At 41.4% G+C, this 22,084-nt stretch overlaps 1 protein-coding gene across 4 annotated transcripts in view; it reads left to right on the top strand.

Annotated features, from left to right (window-relative positions):
- The first annotated feature begins 4,724 nt into the window (after positions 1-4,724).
- Positions 4,725-22,084, top strand: part of LOC133823215 (2-dehydro-3-deoxyphosphooctonate aldolase) — a 34,852-nt gene continuing 17,492 nt past the window's right edge. For all 4 annotated transcript variants that reach the window (XM_062255862.1, XM_062255863.1, XM_062255861.1 and 1 more), the window contains exons 1-8: positions 4,725-4,882; positions 4,979-5,076; positions 5,797-5,893; positions 6,522-6,587; positions 18,573-18,632; positions 18,752-18,826; positions 18,972-19,056; positions 19,393-19,451. In XM_062255862.1, coding sequence (XP_062111846.1) covers positions 4,841-4,882; positions 4,979-5,076; positions 5,797-5,893; positions 6,522-6,587; positions 18,573-18,632; positions 18,752-18,826; positions 18,972-19,056; positions 19,393-19,451 — 582 coding nt within the window. In that variant the 5' untranslated portion in view covers positions 4,725-4,840. The remainder of the gene's footprint in view (positions 4,883-4,978; positions 5,077-5,796; positions 5,894-6,521; positions 6,588-18,572; positions 18,633-18,751; positions 18,827-18,971; positions 19,057-19,392; positions 19,452-22,084) is intronic.

Raw genomic sequence — 22,084 nt, 5'->3', positions numbered from 1 at the left:
AAGCCGACCATGGGAGAGTGTGTCACTTGACTTCATTACTAGTTTACCGAAGACGGGAGACTTGAGTGCGATCTTAGTGATCGTGGAGAGATTTTCAAAGTATGCAACCTTCATACCGGTGTCAAAATATTGCTCGGCAGAAGAGACAGCGAGACTTTTCTTCAAGTATGTAGTTAAGTATTGGGGAGTACCCCAAAATATAGTTAGTGATCGTGATGGGAGATTCACAGGGACCTTTTGGTCGGAGTTATTCAACCTTTTGGGGTCACAACTAAATATTTCCTCGAGCTACCATCCTCAAACTGATGGACAAACTGAAAGATTCAATGGGATGCTAGAAGAGTATTTGCGACACTTCGTCAGTGCTAACCAAAAGAATTGGCCGCAACTACTAGATGTAGCTCAATTTTGTTTCAACTCTTAGAAGAGTTCTTCATCAAACAAGAGCACTTTTGAAGTTGTTAACGGTCAGCAACCGCTGTTACCCCACACAGTGGATGAGTATCGCGGAAGAAATCCGAGAGCCTTCAATTTCACGAAAGACTGGAAGAAAACCACCGAGATTGCCCGAGCCTACCTGGAGAAGGCATCAAAGAGAATGAAAAAATGGGCAGATCAGAAGAGACGACCGTTGGAATTCAAAGCAGGCGACTTAGTGATGATCAAGCTGAGGCCCGAACAACTGAGATTCTGAGGGAATAAGGACATCAGACTCGTTCGCAAATACGAGGGTCCTGTTCCAGTCATCTCGAAAGTGGGCCTGACCTCCTACAAAGTCAGCTTACCAGAATGGATGAAGATACACCTGGTCTTGCACGTCAGCAACCTCAAACTGCATCACGAAGATCCAGAAGAGCCAGCGCGCAACCAGTCTACCAGAGAAGGAGTCAGCGTCAAGCCATGAAGCAGCAGTCAGCCTGAAGAAATCCTAGCAGAGAGGACCGTGGTCGTGGACAGAAAGAAGAAGAAAGAGTTTCTGGTGAAGTGGAAAGGGCTCGGAGATGAAGAAATTTGCTGGGAAAGGGCGAAGGACTTGCACAAGCATACCCAGAAGATTGAAGATCAGCATGGGGCAAGTTCGTCGAGGACGCCGAAGATTTAAGTGGGGGAGAGTGTGACGTGCTGCGTCATGGCACATCTCCAGGGGGCCATTTTGTACGTATGAGCATGCCTTGGTGCTTGATCATTAGTCAAGTCTTGCACCAAGTAACCTCAGGGGTAGGGAATGGCACTTTTGTAATTATGCATATGTCTCCCAGACAAAAATCATATATGTTCCTGGGAAGACTTCATTTGCTTAGAATGCTCCTTAGGGGGGGGTGACCTGGTGACTTAAGGAAGCACCATGGCCACCAGCAGATAGGGGCTTAAGCTGTGTACTCCCTTGCCCTATCAAGGCCTTATATGAATAAAATGATGCTTTGCCATGTCCCTTTGTGTATGCATTCTTCATAGTCTATGTGTTGCTTGTTTGTTACCTTCGTTGGGCCATTGCGTGCCACTTGAATGTGTTGTTGGCTCTGATTGTTGTGTGGGATGTTGCCTCTGGATAGCTTGCCTAGTGTTTGCTCCCGCTTCATAATTGCCCTTACTTGTGTGAGACTTGTAACGTGGCTAACCATTGAGTTTGCTTGCCGCAGGTGTGAATTCTAGGCTGACTTGCTAGTTAAAAGTGCTAACAAGTGCCGCACGTTCTGCCCATTCGAGTATCGAAGTTGGCGGCCTGTGACACACCGCGACCCTCTAGGGCAGGTCATGGCTCGTCTCCCTTAAACAAAGGAGGAGGGCCTCCGACCTAAGGGGTGCGACGCGACCCTCAAGGGCAGGTTGTGGCCCGCCTAGGCTGTGTTTGGCCTTGGTGAGTTTTATTTGTGACGAGAATCTATTTCTTAGGGCTTGGGATCGATTCTACTACTCGGTTTAGTAGAGTTCGAGGCCCCAGAAGCTAGGACTTGATCCAGAAGCCTTTATTTGCTCGTTATTGATGGAATCCTATATTATGGTTGTGACTAGGTTATTTCTAAGGGCTCAGAACCGCGATCGTGCTCGAGGGTCGTTCTTATTTTACGCTATACTCGGACCTGAGGTAAGAAAACTACACCCAATACGTGTTATATGTGATCAGGGCTTGGCCCGACTGTTATTAATAATTATGATTATGGCTCGGGCCCCTGAGAATGTTTATGTTTAAGTTATCGTTTCACATGTTGATTGTTCTTACTTGAATATTCTATACCTGCTTAAGTGTTACATGTCTGTTTGCATGGTTTGCGTGGTTAGGGCTTGGCCCCGTTAAATATGTATGATTATTATTATGATTATGAGTATGGTTACTTGATGGTGTTATGTGATTAACATGCATGCGTGCTCATCCTGTTGGGGTATGCCTATCCATATCTGTTTATGTATTGATATTTGAATACCTGGATTAGGGCTTGACCTATTAGTCAAGGACGGCAATAGCGCGCTGGTCAAAAGGCTTAGGCCTAAATCAGCAACGTACTATTACGTTGGGCGACCCTATGGTCGTTGGAAACCAAAGGTGTTTGGCTAGCTCTATGGCTAGTTACCCAGAGCTAAGGGCGATGGCCCCGGGTGACTCTAAGGTTACGTAGCTAGGGCATAGGGCCTCGGAGTTGACTTTATGGTCAACTGTTTAGGGCAGCGGCCCCAAATTTGTCCAATGACCATTTATTTGTAACTGAATGACTATATATGAGTAGGTTATTACTGCTGGACATGCTAGATAAGTATTTGGGAATCTGTATTTTCTATTTATGCACATGCTTAAGTTTTCTTGCTGAGCCTTGGCTCACGGGTGCTTTGTGGTGCAGGTAAGGGAAAAGGAAAGCTTGACCAACCATGAGTTGGAGAGCTTCGGTGGCGGCATATACATATGCGGCTGCTCAACCACCACGATCGAGGATATCTCAGAGGAACTAGGGTTGTAGCCCTGTTTTTTCCGCTTCACGTTGCCCGGATGTAATTTTTGATGTACATACACCTTTTAAAAGTTTGGTTGTAATATTTTGGGATCCCATGAATGCATGAAACTTTTTAAATAAAAGTCAACAGATCCTTTGATCAAATTTTTTTTAACCATAACCCTTGACATTAACCTTGGTTACACATTTAAAACCAAATGACTTGATTAGCAAGTTTGATACAATTGAAAGTGCACAGTGTAACTGTTCAGGATTAGGAGGACTTTACACTTCTTTTCTCTGAGCATTTAGGTTTTCTCGGAGGTCGAGTTAAGGGTATCTCTCATGGAGGTCCTTGGGCACGACCTTATTCTTGCGAGCATTGAGATTGTCTCGTAAGTCAGGCTGCGCGTGTCCGCAACAACCTTCCTCGGGGAATCCTACTTCAGTTTCCCAATCAGACTCGACATAGTTGTTTGCCGAGATGCTGATGTGACGTCCTCAGTCTATGGAGACCTCTTTCATGTTGGCTCCCAGCCTTGGGTTTTCCCGAGGCTGTTGAGGCACGAAGGGTTCTCTTTCCTGTGGCCTGGCACTGTCTGTTGCGCCATGCTTGGGCGGAATGCCTTGGGCTCCTCGGACATTGTGGGTATGGGGGTCTCCTCGGACTTCATGGACTACTTCTGGATCACAAACTCCTCTCGAAATGCCGAGAGGCTCAGAAGCCCATCAAGCTCTCTTCCGTTTGTGAGGAGCCTTAGCTCTTTCTCCTCCCGCATGGGCATGCCACATGCGTGACTTGCTGATGTTGCCTATGAATAACCAGCTGGAGTAACACCTGTGCAGCAAGTCACGTCTGCAAGTCACGCATGTGGCATGCCTGCTGTCTATACATGTGGCACTTCGGCTTGGGGGTCCACTTGTATCCCTTGGGATGCTAATGTGGCCCTCATGGCATTCACCACCTCTTGTAAGCGCGACGATATTATTTTTTTGTGCCTCCATTTCCCTTTGTTGGGAGGTGATTTGGATCCTTAAAGCCACCACTTATGGTGGTTGTTCGAGTTGAGATGAGCGTGAAGACTCACTATTTCCACCGTCTCCATCGTACCCATCAATGTCTGCCACCTTCGGAATGCCCACGGGAGGTTGACAGACTTGCTCTCCTCCCACTGTGGCGGGGAGGTCTTCATCCATTGTTGAAATTGTTGCTTTCTTCAAGCTCTCAACGAAAGCACTAAAATATTGATTGCCGCTTGTACGAGATCGACACCACGATCTCTGTGCTGTGGCTGTCAGAAAGCTATCTGTGGTCCAGGACGTCTCTTAGCGTAACACCTGGAAACTGTTCTCCTACTCCGGACAAGGGTTCTCACACGCTTGGAGGAGGTGATCACAACATGAGACTGTTGGTGTAATACTCGTTTACAAGGTCCTCGGGAGGTATGCCTTTAGAAGATGTATTCCACTAGTGGTGGTAAACGATGAGGAGAACTGGACTCAGTTCCCGTGCAATCTAATAAAAATATAGATTTAGAAAGAAAGAAATAAATTAACCCCAAAATTGATTTAAGGGAGGAGGATGACTATGGTAGAGCCACGTCGATGATGTGCGTAGTCAGCAACGTTTGTGGTGTCAGCGTGGCATAGTGGGGGGGAGAGGTCAAGAAGTAAGATTGACACAACAGAAATATGGTTATTTTTTGTCAAATTGTTGGGGGGTTTTGAGGAATAGTCTTCCAGCTTTTAATTATTGGGGCATACTTTGGAAATATTTGGTATTAGAAAGCATAAATCTTCCAATTTCTCTAGACAACCTTTAAAAAAAAAATTAAGAAAAAAAAAGACGATTGTTGCTTTATTTTGATATTCCGACTCCGTGTACTAGATCGGTTCTCACTCCGGAGTAGCAAGAGATGGATTCATCGTCATCAGCACTGCTATACAGCCATCTCAAGGTTTTCTTATGTTCTGCTTAGTGTTTTAAACTTCACATTGCTCGCTTTCATGGCTACCCATCGTGATCAGTGATCTGTCTTTGTTGATTTTCTCAGGCTGCAGATCCCTTTTTCTTAATGGCTGGTCCAAATGTGATTGAATCTGAAGGCCATGTCATGCGAATGGCTGCTCGCATAAAGGCTGTCGCCTCAAAGTACGCCTTGCTCTCTCTCTCTCTCTCTCACACACACACACACACGCACATATATAACTATATGTATAATGTAGGCACAATACATTTCGGAAAGGGCATTCACGATATTTTTATTTTTTATCTTTTGCTGATGAAAAATTGTAGATAGTGACTGAACATTTTATCGTATATATTGTTGGAAATATTGATCGAATTCATGGTCGAGAAGATCTTAGTATGCTCCAGCATCGACCATTCTATTTTGTAGAAACTTTAAATTGAAGAAGTTCAATATTTTGAGATGCTTCCCAAATAATTGCAGTGGGCTAAACCAAAATATGCCAGGTAACAATGCTAAGAAAGCTTTATCGAGATCGGGGGTAGTGGCTATTTGGTGGCCTTTTGTCTAAAAAGGATAAGAGGATTTTTGAAGGGGTTGAAGAAAATGCAGATTCTTTATGGGAGAGAGTTAGATACTGGGTGGCGATAGTAAATAATTTTCTAATGTTCCTTTCTATGACATATATATAGAGATTGGCATTTTTTCATGTAATCTTATCTTTTAATTAGGAGATTTTTCTAATTTTTCTTGTAATAATTTTCATATAACAAGCCGTGGTTGTGTTTCAAAAAAAGAAAAAGAAAAAGAGGAGCTGTGTTTGCATTTGTAGCTTAAGGATTTTTGTCTGATTGATTTTTTATAAGCAAAAGTCTAAAATTTGCCTAGTGTTGTTGTTGTAGAGTTGGGTTGCCCCTGGTGTTTAAGTCAAGCTTTGACAAAGCTAACCGAACATCATCAAAATCATTTCGGGGTCCAGGCTTGACTGAAGGTTTAAAGGTGTGTTTTGTTCTCATTTTTATCTCTCTTATTGTATTGTTGTTCTTTTTAAGGTTTTGAATCTTAATAACTTTCCCATTGCCGTGTTTTATCCTTGGTAAATGACGTATAAAAAAAAATAACATGTACATTTCAAATAAGTATGAAATTATAACAGATATTGCTTAAGTGATTTTTTCTGATTTCCATAGAGAGACATTGAGGTGGTGGTAGTTTTGTTTTTTCTTTGACCAACCATAAAATATTGTCGACATAACAAATAGTTATGACATTTCAAGCTGGCTTTATTATGTTTAAGCAGAAGGTGGCCTTTTGATTTGGAATACTCTAATAAAAAGATTTGCTTGTCAGAAAATTGAAATTACAATTTGAAAGTTGATGAAATGGTAGGTTTTGTTAAGTAGTGGGTCTTCGGTTAGGCTGATATGTCCGTGTTCTTAATTTTTTTCGTGTAGAAGGGTTCAACACGCAAATTTGTTGAAAATGTTTTTATTATTATTATTAAAGAATGAACACAAGTAACTTATAGCAGAAAAAGTAAAATGTAGTAGATAAAGAAATGTTTATCGAATTTCTGTGTGGACAAACTGAAATATCATTAGTTCCTCATGATTTTTCTTGATGGCAGATCCTTGAGAAGGTTAAATTAGCGTATGACTTACCTATAATTACCGATGTTCATGAAGCTTCTCAGGTGAGTTCTTTTAATAATTAATCTGTAAACCACCTTTTTAGACACGTATACTCTTGTGCAAATTAAACAAGATAGAGAGTAATTTCTGAATTGTTACTTCTTTCTTCGTATGGAAAATAATACAAGATAGCTATACTTATTAAAGATTTACAATGAAGGTAATACAGATTAATAATACTAATGTGATTTCTAGGCTAACAAAATCTTGTAAAATAGAATATATTTAAGAGGCAAATCTATATTTACATAAGATTACAAAAGGACAGCTAGCACACTACGACCATATCTTAGTAGATATGTTGATTAAGTTGCAATGGCCAAGTATGATGTGCAGCTAGGGAGAGTAGAATTCGAATTGAGTTCATTTTGGCTACTGGTGCAAAAGTCTTCTTGTAATCTATCCCATAGGTTTGTGTAAACTTTTTTGCTACAAGCCTTGCTTTGTATCTTTCTACCTGCTATCAACTTTGCATTTGATGGTAAATACCCATTTGTAACCCATAGTTTTCTTTTCTTTAGGTAAACCAACTACTTCCCAGATGAAATTGTTTCAAAGAGCTTTCATCTCGTTTTAAATTGCTAATTTCCAATTTGGATCATCAAGAGCTTTTTGAATGGTTCTTGGCAGAAATAGAAATTTTTGACGTAAATGATTTATGATACTCTGAGTCTATGGTATAAAAGTTACCTAGTAATAGGATGATATGTAGTTCTAGTTCCTTTTTTAAGAGCAATAGGAGTATTAAGATCTGAAAAGTCAAGCAGTAGGAGTGATATCCCCTGTTTTTCTTTGGAATGACTATTTTTTGGGATGGTGATTGACCATGCTATCAGTGGGATGAACAACTCTACTATTTGGATTTATCCTTCTCCTAGTATAAACATGGAGCTCAGAGAATATTGAAGGATGATTCACTTAGAAATGCAAGAGAAAAAAGACAAAGGATTTTGTTAATGGTGTGACATTAAGTGAGCTCCGGATATCAGTGGGATGAACAACTCCACTATTTGGATTTATCCTTCGCCTAGTATAAACACAGAGCTCGGAGAATATTGAAGGTTGACTTAGAAATGCACGAGAAGAAAGACAAGAATTTTGTTATTGGTGTGAATGTTCTTTTGAAACATGACGAAGAAAAAAAAGACAAAGGATTTTGTTAATGGTGTGACATTAAGTGAGCTCTGGACATCAGTGGGATGAACAACTCCACTATTTGGATTTATCCTTCGCCTAGTATAAACACGGAGCTCGGAGAATATTGAAGGTTGACTTAGAAATGCAAGAGAAGAAAGACAAGAATTTTGTTATTGGTGTGAATGTTCTTTTGAAACACGACAAAGAGGATGACGAAGAGGACGACCCAAGGCCTGAAGAAATTCAAGACCCAGAAACAAATGTAGAATTGGATATGGTGGAAGGAGGTGGGGGTATCCCTCGATTCAGTGGGTGGATTCTTATTATCCTATCTAAACAATTCACACAAAATTGTATTGAAATCCTCTGCATTATTCAACTAAGGTTTGGCAAAGCACGAAAACCCTGACATATACAATGGTGAATTAATTCAAACTGATCTTTCTTTAATGAATGTTGATTGTTAGGAGCCTTAAAAGTGGGCACGGTCTGATCAAAAGGGTGGGAAATTGTTGGGCTAGCCTGCACACATCGACCTCCATCTTAACCATCCTCTCATTGGAATTACCAAGCATTTTTTTTTCTTTCTTCCCTCCTAACCTCAGCAAATACATCATCAATATGAGGTGGTGGTTAAAGAGCAAGGACCTAACCACGAAATTCATCTAAATCTTTGTTCAGCTCTGATACAACCATACATTCTCTCTGCAGCAATGGAAAGGTAGAGTTCCGCATCAAGGGCATAGTGCCAACTATGATTGTGGAACATGTCTAACTCTTGCCAAACAGAGGTAAGGGAGTTAAAATAATTAATTACACTCAAATCTCCTTGTTTGAGTTGCCTTGTGGTCTCACATAAATCACATAAGAGTTGCGTTATTGACATCCGGGTACTTTCTATTGATAGCGTCCCACATCTCTTTGGCAATTGGGTTGAGAATCAAATTTTGGTTGATCTTGTCATTCATGGAACTAATTCTCCATGGCATAATGATCGAGTTATCAACTCCCAAGCCGAAAAGGTAGATTTTGTTTCGCTGGCCTTTGTTTTGATCCATTGATGAAGCCTATCTTCCATCGTCCTTGAAGAAGCATTTTGATTGGTGTGGATCATGGAAGAAAATTGTGGCTGTTGAATTTGTGAGAGGTTATTTGAAGAAAGGAAGAGGAATGGTCAACTGGAGCAATGACAACAACTATGGAAGCTTGCGACATAGGTTTGGAATTAAGTTGCTTTGCTCTGGTAAGGGCTCTCTTGTATATTCTCTCAACCACTCTGATACCATGTAGATGTAGTGAAATAAGGAGAGAATTAGAGAGGAAATTGCTCTAGCTTATCTTATGAATTTCACGTATTATAGACTTAAAAGGCCAAATTTATACTAGAACTGTAGTAAAAAAGTAAACAGTTTTTATAATAATATAAATAAGAATAATAATGAATCATTCAAATACAATAACCTTATTTCCTTTGTACATATGTATATTATAGAAACAATATAACATGGAAATTAAATTATAGCTCGTGAGAGAGTATGAGGGCAAGGAGAGTTTCTCATAACCCCACTAGTTATGGGAATAAGAAACCCTCTTTCCCTACTGGAATTGGGCGAAATGGTGGTTTTGATCTTGATAACTCCAATAATCAATATTGGAGTTTCAGAACAGAACATAAAGTTTCATGTTAACACTCTCTACTGATGGAGAGGCTGTCCATTTATGTGAAAGAACTAGATTGTGAGGTTACGAGATTTCATTGCCATCAGATGGAGCAAGGTGGCTGATTGGAGAGATTCAGAGGCTTTTTTCTTTGAAGGTTGAGGATAGGTTGGGATTCAAGCGTTCGTTTAGAAACAATTATCTGAATGTATTTATCGAGTGCTTTAGGAATATCAGAGGCGTTTTCCTCAAAGTTTCCACGCTAAGAAATAATGTGGTTAGCAGTGCTATTATACCTGATGATGGGAGTCAAGTTGGAAGGAGATGAGTAATTTCCTCATTGGGATTGTTGGAAGACAGGAAAAGGATCCATGGAGAAGAACCTTTTCAGATCCTAGGGTTTCCAAGAAATCTTGGGCGGCAGTGGTGTCAGAAAAGGGGGAGCGCTAATGCACTGATAATTAAAAGAACACTGCTAGTCTTGGATTTTCATGTAGGAAGGGACATGCCGTGATGTTGATTCAATCTGGAAGTCCTTCCTGGGATTATATTCTAGGAGGTATTCAAAAGCTTTTAGGGGAACAAGTTGAACTGTGTTTTATGTCTGATGATAGAGCTATCCTTTGGTGTCCCTCTGTATCCATGCAACAAAATTTGATTTCTAGAGGGGAGATGAACTTTTCGAACAACACTAAGGTCTCTGCTTCTTCTTGGAGTTGGAGAGCACAATTGAATGAGAGGAAAATTAGATGCTTTCAAAACTGGATTGGAGTGGATGAGATACCGTTGAACATATGGAATATGCATGTGTTTAAGGTGATAGGAGACTTGTGTGGCGGTTTGATGGCCGTGGACAAACGATCATCAGAGATGAAAGACGTGTTTGTTGCTAGAATAAGAGTGGTTGGACATCCTAGAGGTTTCATTCTTGCATCTATCATTTTGCCCTATGATGGTAATTTTATCTCTTTAAGATTATTCAAGTTAAGAGAGTCGTGAGGGTCGATTGAACATTCTAGTAGAAGCGGGGGGAGTGTTTGGGTTAGAAAGAGTACGCAGGGGCCGAAAGGTGGCTCAGGGGTGGTGGGGCCGACAATCGATGTAGAGGAAGCGGAGCTGTTAGGCAAGGTAGAAACGACAACTGGTTATGCAGTGGTCAAGCTGTCGTCGGAGGATAGCAAGGGAAGGTTCCAGTCGCATTATTGCCAAAATCTGAGGCCGGATTCTTAGGGTATCCATCACGGATCTAAAGGGATAGATTTATGTGAGTTTTGCTCTCTATTAAAGGGTATTTTTAATAGGCTTCTTTTAGATTTATCGACTGGAGAGAGAAAGAAGGATAGCACGTGGCTAGGTCTTCATGATTATAAAAACTCCACGCACCCAAAGTTGAAATACCAGATTGGTTTTTCTAAAAGTAGTTTGGGCTAGGCCTTGAAATTGGAGAATAGGGTCTGTTCTTTTAAAGCGGTCTTACACTCCTTTAGGGCTCTCTTCAATCCAACTTACACTGAAATGGAGTTGGGCTTTCGGGGGTTAGAGTATGATCGAGTTTCTACAGGCCTGACTCAGCATCTTCGTTTGCTGGCTGCCCCAAGGACCGTGAGGCCTTTTGCAAAGGTAGAGTCTTTTTCTGGACTGATCTAAAGGGGATTCTTCCTAGAAAATGATGCGTTTCTCCATAATTCGGGAAAGGAGGAGTTGAACCCAGAGTATACGACTACTAGTCTGTAAGTGTATCACCGCAAGCCAAAAGTTTCAGGTCTAGAGAGTGTGTTTCTTTCAAAAGAGCTGGAAGAGAGATTAATGTTTACAGGGCAAGAAATGGAAGAGGATGATTTCATCTTTCCTTTGGTAGAAGGCCAATCTGAACCGTGCAACTCTGAAGAGGAGGATATGGACATGGATTCTGAAGCAGACGGGGAGGAAATGGAAGACATTGTGGTCCATGCTAGAAGGTTGTGGAATGAGGGAAATGAGGCGGAAGGAACTGAAGTTTGCCACGAACCCGGATTAGGGAAAGAGGATATTGGTACAGAGAAAATTATTTTTGAAGAGGTGGACAGGCCAGATGAATCTTCTAGGCTACTTAAGGTCATGGACTCTTTGGGAATTTCATTACTGATTAATAATCAAGGGGAGGAACAGGTAGGCAGCTCTTATTTTCTGTCTAAGAAGAGCCACCGTGAACTTAGGAATCTAAAGTTTAATGTCAATTATGAGAAAAAGAAAGAGACAAGATGTAGTAAATACTCATGAAGATTTTATCTTGGAATGTGAGGGGTAGTGGTAATAAAGAGAAGCGGAAGGCGATTAAAGAACCATTTGCAAGGTTAATACTGACTTGATTGTTCTTCAAGAGGTGAAAAAGGTTAAAGTAGATAGGAGTTTTGTGGGGAGTATTTGGCGGTCTAGATTTAAAGTTTGGATTTTTCAGCAGGCTTCAGGAAGATCAGGAGGGACCTTAGTGGTTTGGGATACTTGGAGTGTCACTGTTTACGGATTCATTGGTGGGGGATTTCTCGGGTACTGTTCGCATTTAAGCCGAAGGTAAGGATCTTTGGTGGTTCTCTGGCGTTTACGGTCCTGTGGCATATGGTAAACGGGATGGCTTTTGGGATGAGTTAGTTGGTTTGAGTGTCATTTGTGGTAGTCATTGGTGTGTGGGGGGAGATTTTAATGTGGTTAGGAGAGGAGATGAGAAACTTAACAGTGTGTCTAATACAAGAAGCATGAAGAAATTTGATGCGCTGATTAGAGAGCTGAGCTTGATGGATCCTAAACTCCATAATGGTCGTTTTACGTGGTCTAATTTCAAACAAAGGCCTATTTGTTGTAGGCTTGATAGATTTTTATTTTCGCCCTTATGGATAGATTTTTATCCTTTAGTTCGTCAGGAGGTGGTGGTTTGTATTGTTTCAGATCATTGTCCCATTGTGTGGTGGGGCCCAGTCCAAGATTTGATAATTCTTGGCTTGAGCATAAGGATTTCCCTGTCCTTTGTCAGAAGTGGTGGAATTCATCTAAGTTGATGGGTTGGCCGGGATATGGTTTCATGGAAAAGTTGTCTTCGGTTAGAGATAAAGTCAAGGGGTGGAGTCGGGAGGTATTTCGATCAAGAACATTGCTTAAACAGTTCTTGGAAAGACGGATGTTCGAGTTGGACAGAATAGAGGAAGGGGCTAGTGGAATGATCAACTCTTTTGGATCAAAGGAAGATTAAGAAAGAGTGGCAGCAAATAGTTTTTGAAGAGGAAAGAGGCGTTTGGTTTAAGTTGAAATGTCAATGGGCTAAAAAAGGGGATTCTAATTCCAAGCTTTTTCATAGTATTCTTAGTGCTCGAAAAGCAAGGAATTTTATATCTAGAATTGAGCAAGAGGACGGAACTATCTTTGGTAAAGATGACGATATTGAAAAGGCTATTGTTGGTTTTTACTCTTCGTTGTATTCTTCGGTTTATAGGAAATGGATTGGGGTGGAAGGTATATCCTGGGAGCCTATTCCTTCAATTTTTGCTTCTCTCATAGGAGGAAATTAGACATTCAGTGTTTGAATGTGATGGGTCTAAGGCTCCGGGTCCGGATGGATATTCCATGGCATTTTATCAGGAGAATTGGGACACGGTCAAGAGTGATCTTCAAGCAGTATTCGATGGTTTCTTTAAAGATGGAGTTATTCACAGGAAGATCAATGAGACCTATATTTGCCTTATTTCGAAGAAGTTGGATAATTGTTGTGTGCGAGACTTCAGGCCTTTCAGTTTGGTCACAAGTCTGTACAAAATCATCTCGAAAGTGTTGGTTGGTCGACTCCGAGGAGTTCTTTCTGGCACGATAGCAGAGACTCAAGGAGCTTTTGTGGAGGGTAGGCAAATTTTGGATACAGTGTTGGTGGCTAATGAGATAGTGGAGGAGTATCGGAGTAAAGGTAAAAGGGGATGAGTGTTCAAAATTGATTTTGCTAAAACTTACGATTGTGTGGATTGGGACTTTTTGGACTTTGTACTGGATAAGAAAGGTTTTGGTGATGTTTGGAGGAAATATATGTTGGGATGTTTGTCTTCTAAAATCCTTCTCTGTGTTTTTAAATGGGAGACCTAGGGGAAATTTAAGGGATCTAGAGGTCTTCGCCAAGGGGACTCCCTTTCACTTTTCTTGTTTACCTCGGTTGCAAATGTCTTGGGTAGGATGGTGGATAAGGCTAAGAGCGTTTCAGCTTTGAGAGGCTTCAAAGTGGGAAAGGATAATGTGGAGGTCAGTCATCTTTAGTTTGTTGAAGATACGATCTTCTTTGTTGATGATAAGGAGTCTTTGTCAGCTCATCTGGATATTCTGAAAGCTTTTAGTGTTGTTTCTGGATTATCTCTTAATGTGCAGAAATGTCAGTTGTTAGGGATTAACCTGGATGAGGAGACAGTGGAGCTTTGTGCCAAGGAGATTGGGTGTGAGGCATGTCAGTGGCCTATGAAGTATCTGGGGTTACCTTTGGGTGCTTCCCCTCGTTCCAAAGGTTTCTGGGAGCCCGTGGTTTCGAGATTTGCCAAACGCTTGGATGGGTGGAAGTGTGCTTTCCGGTCTAGGGGTGGTAGATTGACTCTTATTCAATCGATTTTATCTTCTATTCCGGTGTACTATTTGTCACTTTTTTTGTATTCCCAAGGGCGTGGTGGAAGTTTTGGAGAAGTTGATGCGAGTTTTTCTTTGGGAAGATGCAGATCACTCTGGTTCCGACCACCTTGTCTCTTGGAAGGAAGTTTGTGAATCACCGGGTCACGAGGGGCTTGGCATTGGTAACTTGGACTCGAGAAACAAGGCGTTGCTCATGAAATGGTTGTGGTGGTTTTCGTTGGAAAATAAGTCGTTGTGGCACAGGGTGGTGAAGGGTAGGTATGGGGGGGATGGAGGGTTTTGGGCAATTGGTAGAGGGGGGAGGTTGTCTGTTCGTGGTCCCTGGAAAGATGTTTCGTCTCTTTGTGAGGAGTATAGTCAGCTGATCAAGTTCAAGGTTGGGAAGGGGGGTTGGATTCAGTTTTGGGAGGTTATTTGGATAAACGATACTCTTTTAAAGCATAAATTTCCAGACTTATTTACGATTTCCTAGGCCGATAACTGTTTGATTGAGGATTTGGTGGTTTCTAGGGGTGAGGGAGGTTTGGGAAGCCTGGGGTGGAATTTGCGTTTCAGAAGGAATCTGTTTGATAGGGAGGTCCCTAGTCTCACTCAGCTGTTTCAGTTGATGGAGACGGTTGCTCTGTCAGCAATTTTAGAGGACAGAAGGGTGTGGACCCCTAACACTAGTGAAATATTCTCTTGCAGGTCCAAAAGGTTAAGTTATGCCCACTTGGGTCCGGAAGAGAAGTGGGCAAAGTCTTTGTGGTAAAGTGTCTCTCCCTCAAAAGGTAAAGTGTTTGGTTGGCAGGTCTTCAAGAAAAGATTGAATGTTCATGACAACTTGTAGAGGAGGAGACCCTATCATTGTTTATCCCCTAGTTGGTGCGTTTGTTGTAAGATTGGAAGGGAATCAACTAGACACTTATTCCTGGAGTGTCATTTTGCTAGGGAGGTGTGAGGTAAGGTCTTGGTTGAGTTTGGTGTCCTTTGGTGTATGCCCTCTACTTGTTCTCAATTGTTTTTGAGTCGTTTAGAGGGAGGCAAAAGGATGTCTCGATTGTGGCAGACCACCTTGCTAGTGACTTTTTGGGCCTTAGGGCTCGAAAGGAATAGTAGAATTTTCGAAGGTGTCTTTAACTCAGTTGAGGCTATTTGGGATAAAATTAAGTTTTGGGTTGCAACTTGGGTGTATAGAACCAAGTTTTTTGCGGGGGTTTCCTTTTTGGATCTTAATAGAGATTGGGGAAATTTTTGGCTTTAACGTTGGGGATGGTTGTTTGTTGTGGGGTTTTGGTGGCTTGTTTTTTTGTGATTATTTTGTAACCACGGTATTCCTCCGCTAAAAGTGAGGGCTCTCAATAATGTTGAGAGGGGGTCAGTCTCTGACTATGGCCTCTGTCTCTTTTTCAAAAAAAAAAAAAAGAAATTAAATTATAACCAAAAGGGTTTGTAAGAAATTTTGTTCCACTTTCCAAAGGACCAAATGTCTCAACCATCTGTTCTTATTGAAGTAATGTCACTTACTCAAGTTTGAACACATCCTGCCTAGTGCATGCTTATCCACGTGCACCTTGTGTGGCCAACTCTGGAAACCCTTGTTCGATGCCTGGCATCATGCACCTAACTTCCCACATTACCTATTGTTGCTTGCATTTGGATGCACATCACCACTTGCATCCTCTTGCATGCTGGGCATCCACCCATGCTAGTATCTGAGTGCCATTTGCCATTAGATATTGTCTCTTTCCTCCTTGGCATGATGATGCCTTGGGTCTACGTCAACATGCATGCAATCCCTAAGTTGAGTTCAAGGTGTAACAAATCATTCCCTGCTGGATGAAGCCAATGTCTGTGTTGGGAGAGTTTTTAGATATCTCTTGATTTCACCCTTAAATTTTCATAGGTTCACACCTTATTTCCAAGTAGCATTTGATTTGCTTTCTCCCATACCATTGTACTAAGAAGTTAATGCACATGTTTTTCTTGCTTGCACGCTTATTATGTTTGTTAAGGATCTTTTCAATTCTCTCCTCAAACTCCTTTCTCAATTATTGACAGTGCCCGTTGCGCCTATTGCCTCTCAGCATTATCATGGTATGGCTTAAGGAAGCTAACATGAAATCTATCCAACAATTTCAATTTGTGGGCCGCCCTACCTTCTTTAGAACTTCAAAAGTTCCATTGTTATTTTGAACAACTTCGTTATGATATGTATATGCCATCTTCCAAATTTGTGGTGTTAGTTCGAGTAACATCGCAAATCTGACCACTAAAAGCCCAAGCAAATTAAAGGCTGTCAACTCGAGGGGGCATAATCTATCATATGTACTATTCTCTTCATTACGAGGTTGTAAATGGGAAAATCGATGTTTTTTTATAGTTGCTTCATTAGATATTTCCAATTTGATATTTGGAATTGAGTTCTTTATGATGAAGGTTATGTCTAAATATTGTACATTTATGATGAAGGTTATTTCTAAATATTGTTCTAGTGATGTGTGAGGGAAAGAAGGTGGGGGAGTTGTTGATACAGTCAACTTCTCAATTGAATCAGGTGGCAGGTAAAACATTTGTGGTGACCTTGGTTGGAATCAAGAAAGGCAAGGTTGTTAATAACCTTTACTGTGTTGTTGTTATTCTTGTTGAGTACAACAACATTATGCGTACGGATTTGCCGCTGTGCAATGCCTCCAGCTCAAATCCCATATTGCATGTCGCCACTGGAGTTGGTGGAGCTAAGGAAGCTAAGTTTATTCACTGTTGGAAGCATCGTACTTGCAACATAAGAAGCCCACATAGGGTGGCCCTCTTTTGTTCTAGAAGAAGTAGGATGAGAGTCTTTGGATGTGTGTTTATCACACAACATTAGATAAGAGTACAATAAAAAACAAATTCATGTGTCAAATGTAGTTGACGTATTTGATCTCTTATCAAGGGCAACATAAATCAAGATTTGTCTCACATGTTAGCTAGATAAGAGAGTGAAGAACAAACAAGACATGAGATCCATTATGGTAGCATTAGATTGCTTTTGAAAGTAATGCGATGGCAGCACCACATGCTTGCCTGGCTAATGGGACAACGAAATAGTTCTTTAAACTATTGCCCATACAAAATCACTGTCCACATAATGCCCCTCATTCTTCTTAGCCCCCTATATATACTAACTCTATTCTAGCTCATCCACTACCCCTTCACTACAATGACCAATATACCCTTTAATTATCCATATGCTATCAATAATCGGGTCTATCAATGTCCAGGGAGAAAGGAATGCGATGAGACTAGTTGGAGTTTGTCTTTCTAATAATTTAATTTCTTTCATGATTGGCTTTACAAGATCATACAAACATGTGACTTTTCATTTATCAGCGTTCCTGATGTTTCAATGTCCTAGAGTCTCTGTAAGGTGTTTGATGTATACTTATGGCTGGTTAGATTCTACATTCTTGATTTATAATTTGAGTTTTTTGAGATTTCATTAACCCTTTTATGTATGTATTTATGTACGTAAACAAAACTAGACTTTTTTAATGACTGAAAATAATACGAGGATGGAAGAAGGAAACAACCCTAAAAAATAAAAAATTACAACAAAACAGTCCAATCCCATTCAAGATCAGATAACAAAACTCCTTTTAAACATTTTATATTTAATAGCCTAAAGACCACTACTGCAAATTGAATTTTATAGCAAACACTATCCACATTGTCTTCAAATTCTTCGAAAATTCTCTTATTCTTCTTCATCCATATAGACTAGTAGATAGCCATAACAACTACCACCCAAGCCATGTGGATACATCAAACTGTAAGGAAATGCGTGGTTCCAGGTCCTTGATTGAAGGATATAATAATTTTGCTCCAGTTTCCTTTATTTGGAAATCTAATGCCCTCCTAAAAGGTGAAGTGTTTGGGTGGTTTCGGCCTTGAAAAAGTTAGATACTCGTGAGAACCTACAGTGCAGAAAACCTTTTCCATACAACTCTCCTAAGTGGTGTGTTATGTGCAAACGTAGTATTGAATCAAGTGACCATATCTTTGTACATTGGTGCTCTATGGCCAAGATTGTTGCAGGGATTTGGCCTGCTGGTTACCAGAATATTTTGTAGTAGATGAACGGGGATGGATTAGGTAGTTTTAAGGGTAATTTTGGGAGAAGGAAAAAGATAATATGGAATGTTGCTGTTCTGGCCATTTTTTGGGCCCTATGGTTAGAAAGAAACAATAAGATATTTCAAGATGTGGAAGATAATCTTTCATCCATTTGTGATAGAATTAATTATTGGATGGCTATTTGGGCCTCTAAAACCAGAGTTTAAAGATTTTTCTTTTTCAGTGCTAAATAATGATTGACACCTTTGGTTGTTATGTTGACTCGTCATCTTTATATTATTCTACAATCTATCGCATCTTATATAAAAAATGATAATTTCTTCTCGTTCCTTCATCAGTTTTCCATTTTCGGAGACTTTTCTTATCATATTTCTGAATTAAATGCAGCTGCCATATAAGACAGTCGGGAAAGTTTGAGCATGGCCTTCATGAACTGATTCTAACACTTAATTTTTTTTATTTAGTGTGAAGCAGTTGGCAAAGTTGCAGATATTATTCAAATTCCCGCATTTCTGTGTCGTCAGGTACCTCCATATTCATCTTTCCTTTCCTTGGTTCTTGCACTTTCATTTTATGAAGGATGCATCAGTCATTTACTAGCAATGTCATTTTATCTCTTATCTCAAATCTCCTGTTTGAACAGACAGATCTCCTAGTTGCAGCAGCCAAGACTGGGAAAATTATCAATGTCAAGAAGGGCCAGTTTTGTGCTCCTTCTGTAAGTAATCTTTTCCCACATTCTTTTGTACTTGTTTTGATGGTTTGTAGATTTTTATGCTTCTATCGGTAATGGTTATTCTAATGTTTTGATTTGCTTATCCCACAAAAATAAAAAATTTAAAAATATGTTTTGATTTGCTTAGGTCATGGAAAATTCTGTTGAGAAGATTAGACTGGCTGGAAATTCAAATGTGATGGTCTGTGAGAGGGGAACTATGTTTGGATACAGTAAGTAATGAGTAGCCCATTTATTTTCTTGCATTTTAATTTATTTGACTTAAAAACCCTTTGCTAATGATATAGATACTAGAAATATTATTTTTTGGCACATGCATGAATGTTTGGGCATGTCCACTATTACGAGTCATTTCCCTACTTAAAATCAGAATCAAATTTGTGTTTTTCCCCTTCATTTTGCATCGACCATTTGTGAATGGACTTTTAAGCTATGATAGTTAGCTTTGATCTTACCTTTAGCATCTTTATCAAATCACTGATTGATGCATTATAATTTATTAAAACCTTTTCCCCGTGCACTGATAATACATATGCATTTGAGGCCAGATGATTTAATTGTTGATCCACGCAACTTGGAGTGGATGAGAGAAGCTAATTGTCCTGTTGTAAGTAATGTTCTTCCTGCATTATCTTATGTTGGTCTTGTCATTATCATTATTATTTTTTATAATACTTTTCTTTATTTCTTTGAAACAAAACATCCTTGTATTAAATTATTAATAATGAGAAATTACAATACATGAGGGTGGTGAGAAAACCCACCAGTTTCACAAACCAAACCATGATGCAAACCAAAGCAAACCTAAACAAGAACAAAATAATTACACAATAGAGGACCAAATCTCTGAATAAACTAGAGAATGGAACATCTTTAAAAACCTTTACATTTTACAAACAGATATTGTACGCCCTAATTATCTACGGGCTATTAGCGAGCTGAGAAATGACATAATTATATCAGCTACGTAGATGCCACGTATCCGGAGCTGCTGTTACCAGGTCCTACCTCTTTAGCTCGAGGTAACCAAAGGCTTTATAAGATTACTGAGTCGGGTCAGAAGTATGGACACCATGGGCTAAGAATACAACAAGCTCGAGCTACGAGCTTGGGTTGGCATCTCTGACCCCTTGTAAAGTCAACCACGCAATGTAAACGTGCATATATCAGACATCACGTGTCTGATATATCCCTGAATTCTCGGACACGCAGCATAAACGTGCGTGTTCAGGCACCAACGATTGCGTTGGGCCATGCGGCCCATTATCCCCCTTACCTATTGATTAGACCACACTTCATTGTCAGGTTTTAGGAATTAATCATGAATGTCACAGAAGTGACATGATGGGTAAGAAGGTCACGGGATGGCCTCCCTTGCCAACCCCCAGGTGCCCTCTCCCTATAAATATGGAGGCCCTGGGAGTTGCAAAGGGTTGGATTCTATTTTGTAAAGAAATACCCTGTAAAGCATATCAGAAAAACACCAATAATATTGGCTGGTGGACTAGAAGGATTTTAACCTTTGAACCACCTAAAAAAAGTATTCGTGTCATCATTTTATTTTAAGATCATTCATCTATTACGGTTCATTACTTAGCACTAATCCTACTCTTTATTCTGTTAATTATCTGTTGGCGAAGAACCGCGTCAACAGTTTGGTGCTTTCATTGAGAGACTGTTAGATTGGTGCTATCGCAAATACCCAACCATGGTGGTCACTCGCTCTAAACATGGTAACGAGGCGGACCAACGTGATGGGCAGGAGGCCCATCATGCCGCTATCTCCAATGATCAGAACCTTGAGGTTCAGCAGCGGTCGGGCAAGCAGCCAATAGGCCAAGATGACACTGGAAGTTCGGCTCCCCGGCCACCCAATTCAAACCCATATTTCTACACGGCGGTGGAAATAGAGAATGCACAGCTGAGGAGCCAGCTAGCGAAAGCTAACCAGCAGATTTAAGAGGATTTGGCCCAACTACTCCCTCTTACAACCAACGCTAACGTCGGAAAGAGGCAAGGCGAGACTCATAACTCCTGCCGGGGTAATCGATCCAGGCCTAGCTGGTCGATCAGACCCCCGACATCAAACTCTACTCCCACATCGCACCGCCGGGAGACCACTTTTGAAGAACTACCTAGAGCCGAGCAATAGTACAGCCGATCGGTCCGGACTTCAACTCCCAACTCACTTCCGCCCTCGAGCGCGTCCAGGAGGCTCGAGGGAGCTCGCGAAGGAGATCCGGGGAGGGCTCACAGCGACAGCCCGCCCCGCCCAGCCGTCTTGCCCCCAGCTCAGACCGCCGAGCATAGGACCCGGAGGTTGGTAGAGCCAAGCGGCCCCGACCTAACCTGATCCGCCCTGACGGGACCAGAATCGCATCCTCAGTCAGGCATCCTCCTTCACCGATAAGATACCCGTCTCCTCCCCAACCAGTCCGAGACATTCCGGCTCATGGGAGCAGTAGGAGAAATCCTCTTTCCGTCGGACTGTCAAATCGTAGCAGAGCGCCCAGAGAAGTCCCGGATCCTCGTCCCCAGAGGCGGGCTCCAAGTTTCTCAAATGGGAGCTATTGGATCGGAAGCCGTCGAAGTGACCTCTCCGGCGGGGACCTGCGCCAACGCTTGAGCTCGGCGCAAAGTCCTCAGGCCGCCCTGAGGGGCGACCTCCGAGATCGTCTAAACTCTCAAAGGGGAGACCCGGTGGGAAACGGCAGTCGTGTTCGCCAAATGGAAGATCTGTCCAAGGTACGCGACAGCGGGAACGTCCCATATAACTTATCTCAAGATAGGAGGGACAATAACCCGCCAAACGCGTACAATGGATTCGGAGTTGTTGAACAGCCTTGGAACAACCAAGGAAATCAGGATAAAACCCGTGAGCGCCTGACTCAGATGGAGGAGCTGATGAGGAAGCTCCTATCAGAAAAAGAAAAAGATGAATATGATTTAGGGGACGAACTCGAGCTTTTCGCCCCTAGCATAGCAGCAACGGCGTATCCACCTGGTTTCCGTATGCCGCACTTGTCCTAATTCAACGGAGACGGAGACCCATCAGATCATCTGGGGATGTCCAATACCTTGATGATGGCCCACAACATTGGTCCTGAGTTGAGGTGTCTAATATTTCCTTCCATCTTGACTGGGCCGGCCAAACAGTGGTTCAAACAGAGTAAGAAGCAATCAATCAGCTCGTGGAAAACTTTCTCTACTGACTTCAAGAGAGCATTCCGAGCTTCCCAG

This window comes from Humulus lupulus, chromosome 3 (assembly GCF_963169125.1).
Source record: "Humulus lupulus chromosome 3, drHumLupu1.1, whole genome shotgun sequence".
Lineage (NCBI taxonomy): Eukaryota > Viridiplantae > Streptophyta > Magnoliopsida > Rosales > Cannabaceae > Humulus > Humulus lupulus.
The sequence above is the reverse complement of the archived record's forward strand: the minus strand, read 5'-3'. Positions and strand labels throughout refer to the sequence as shown.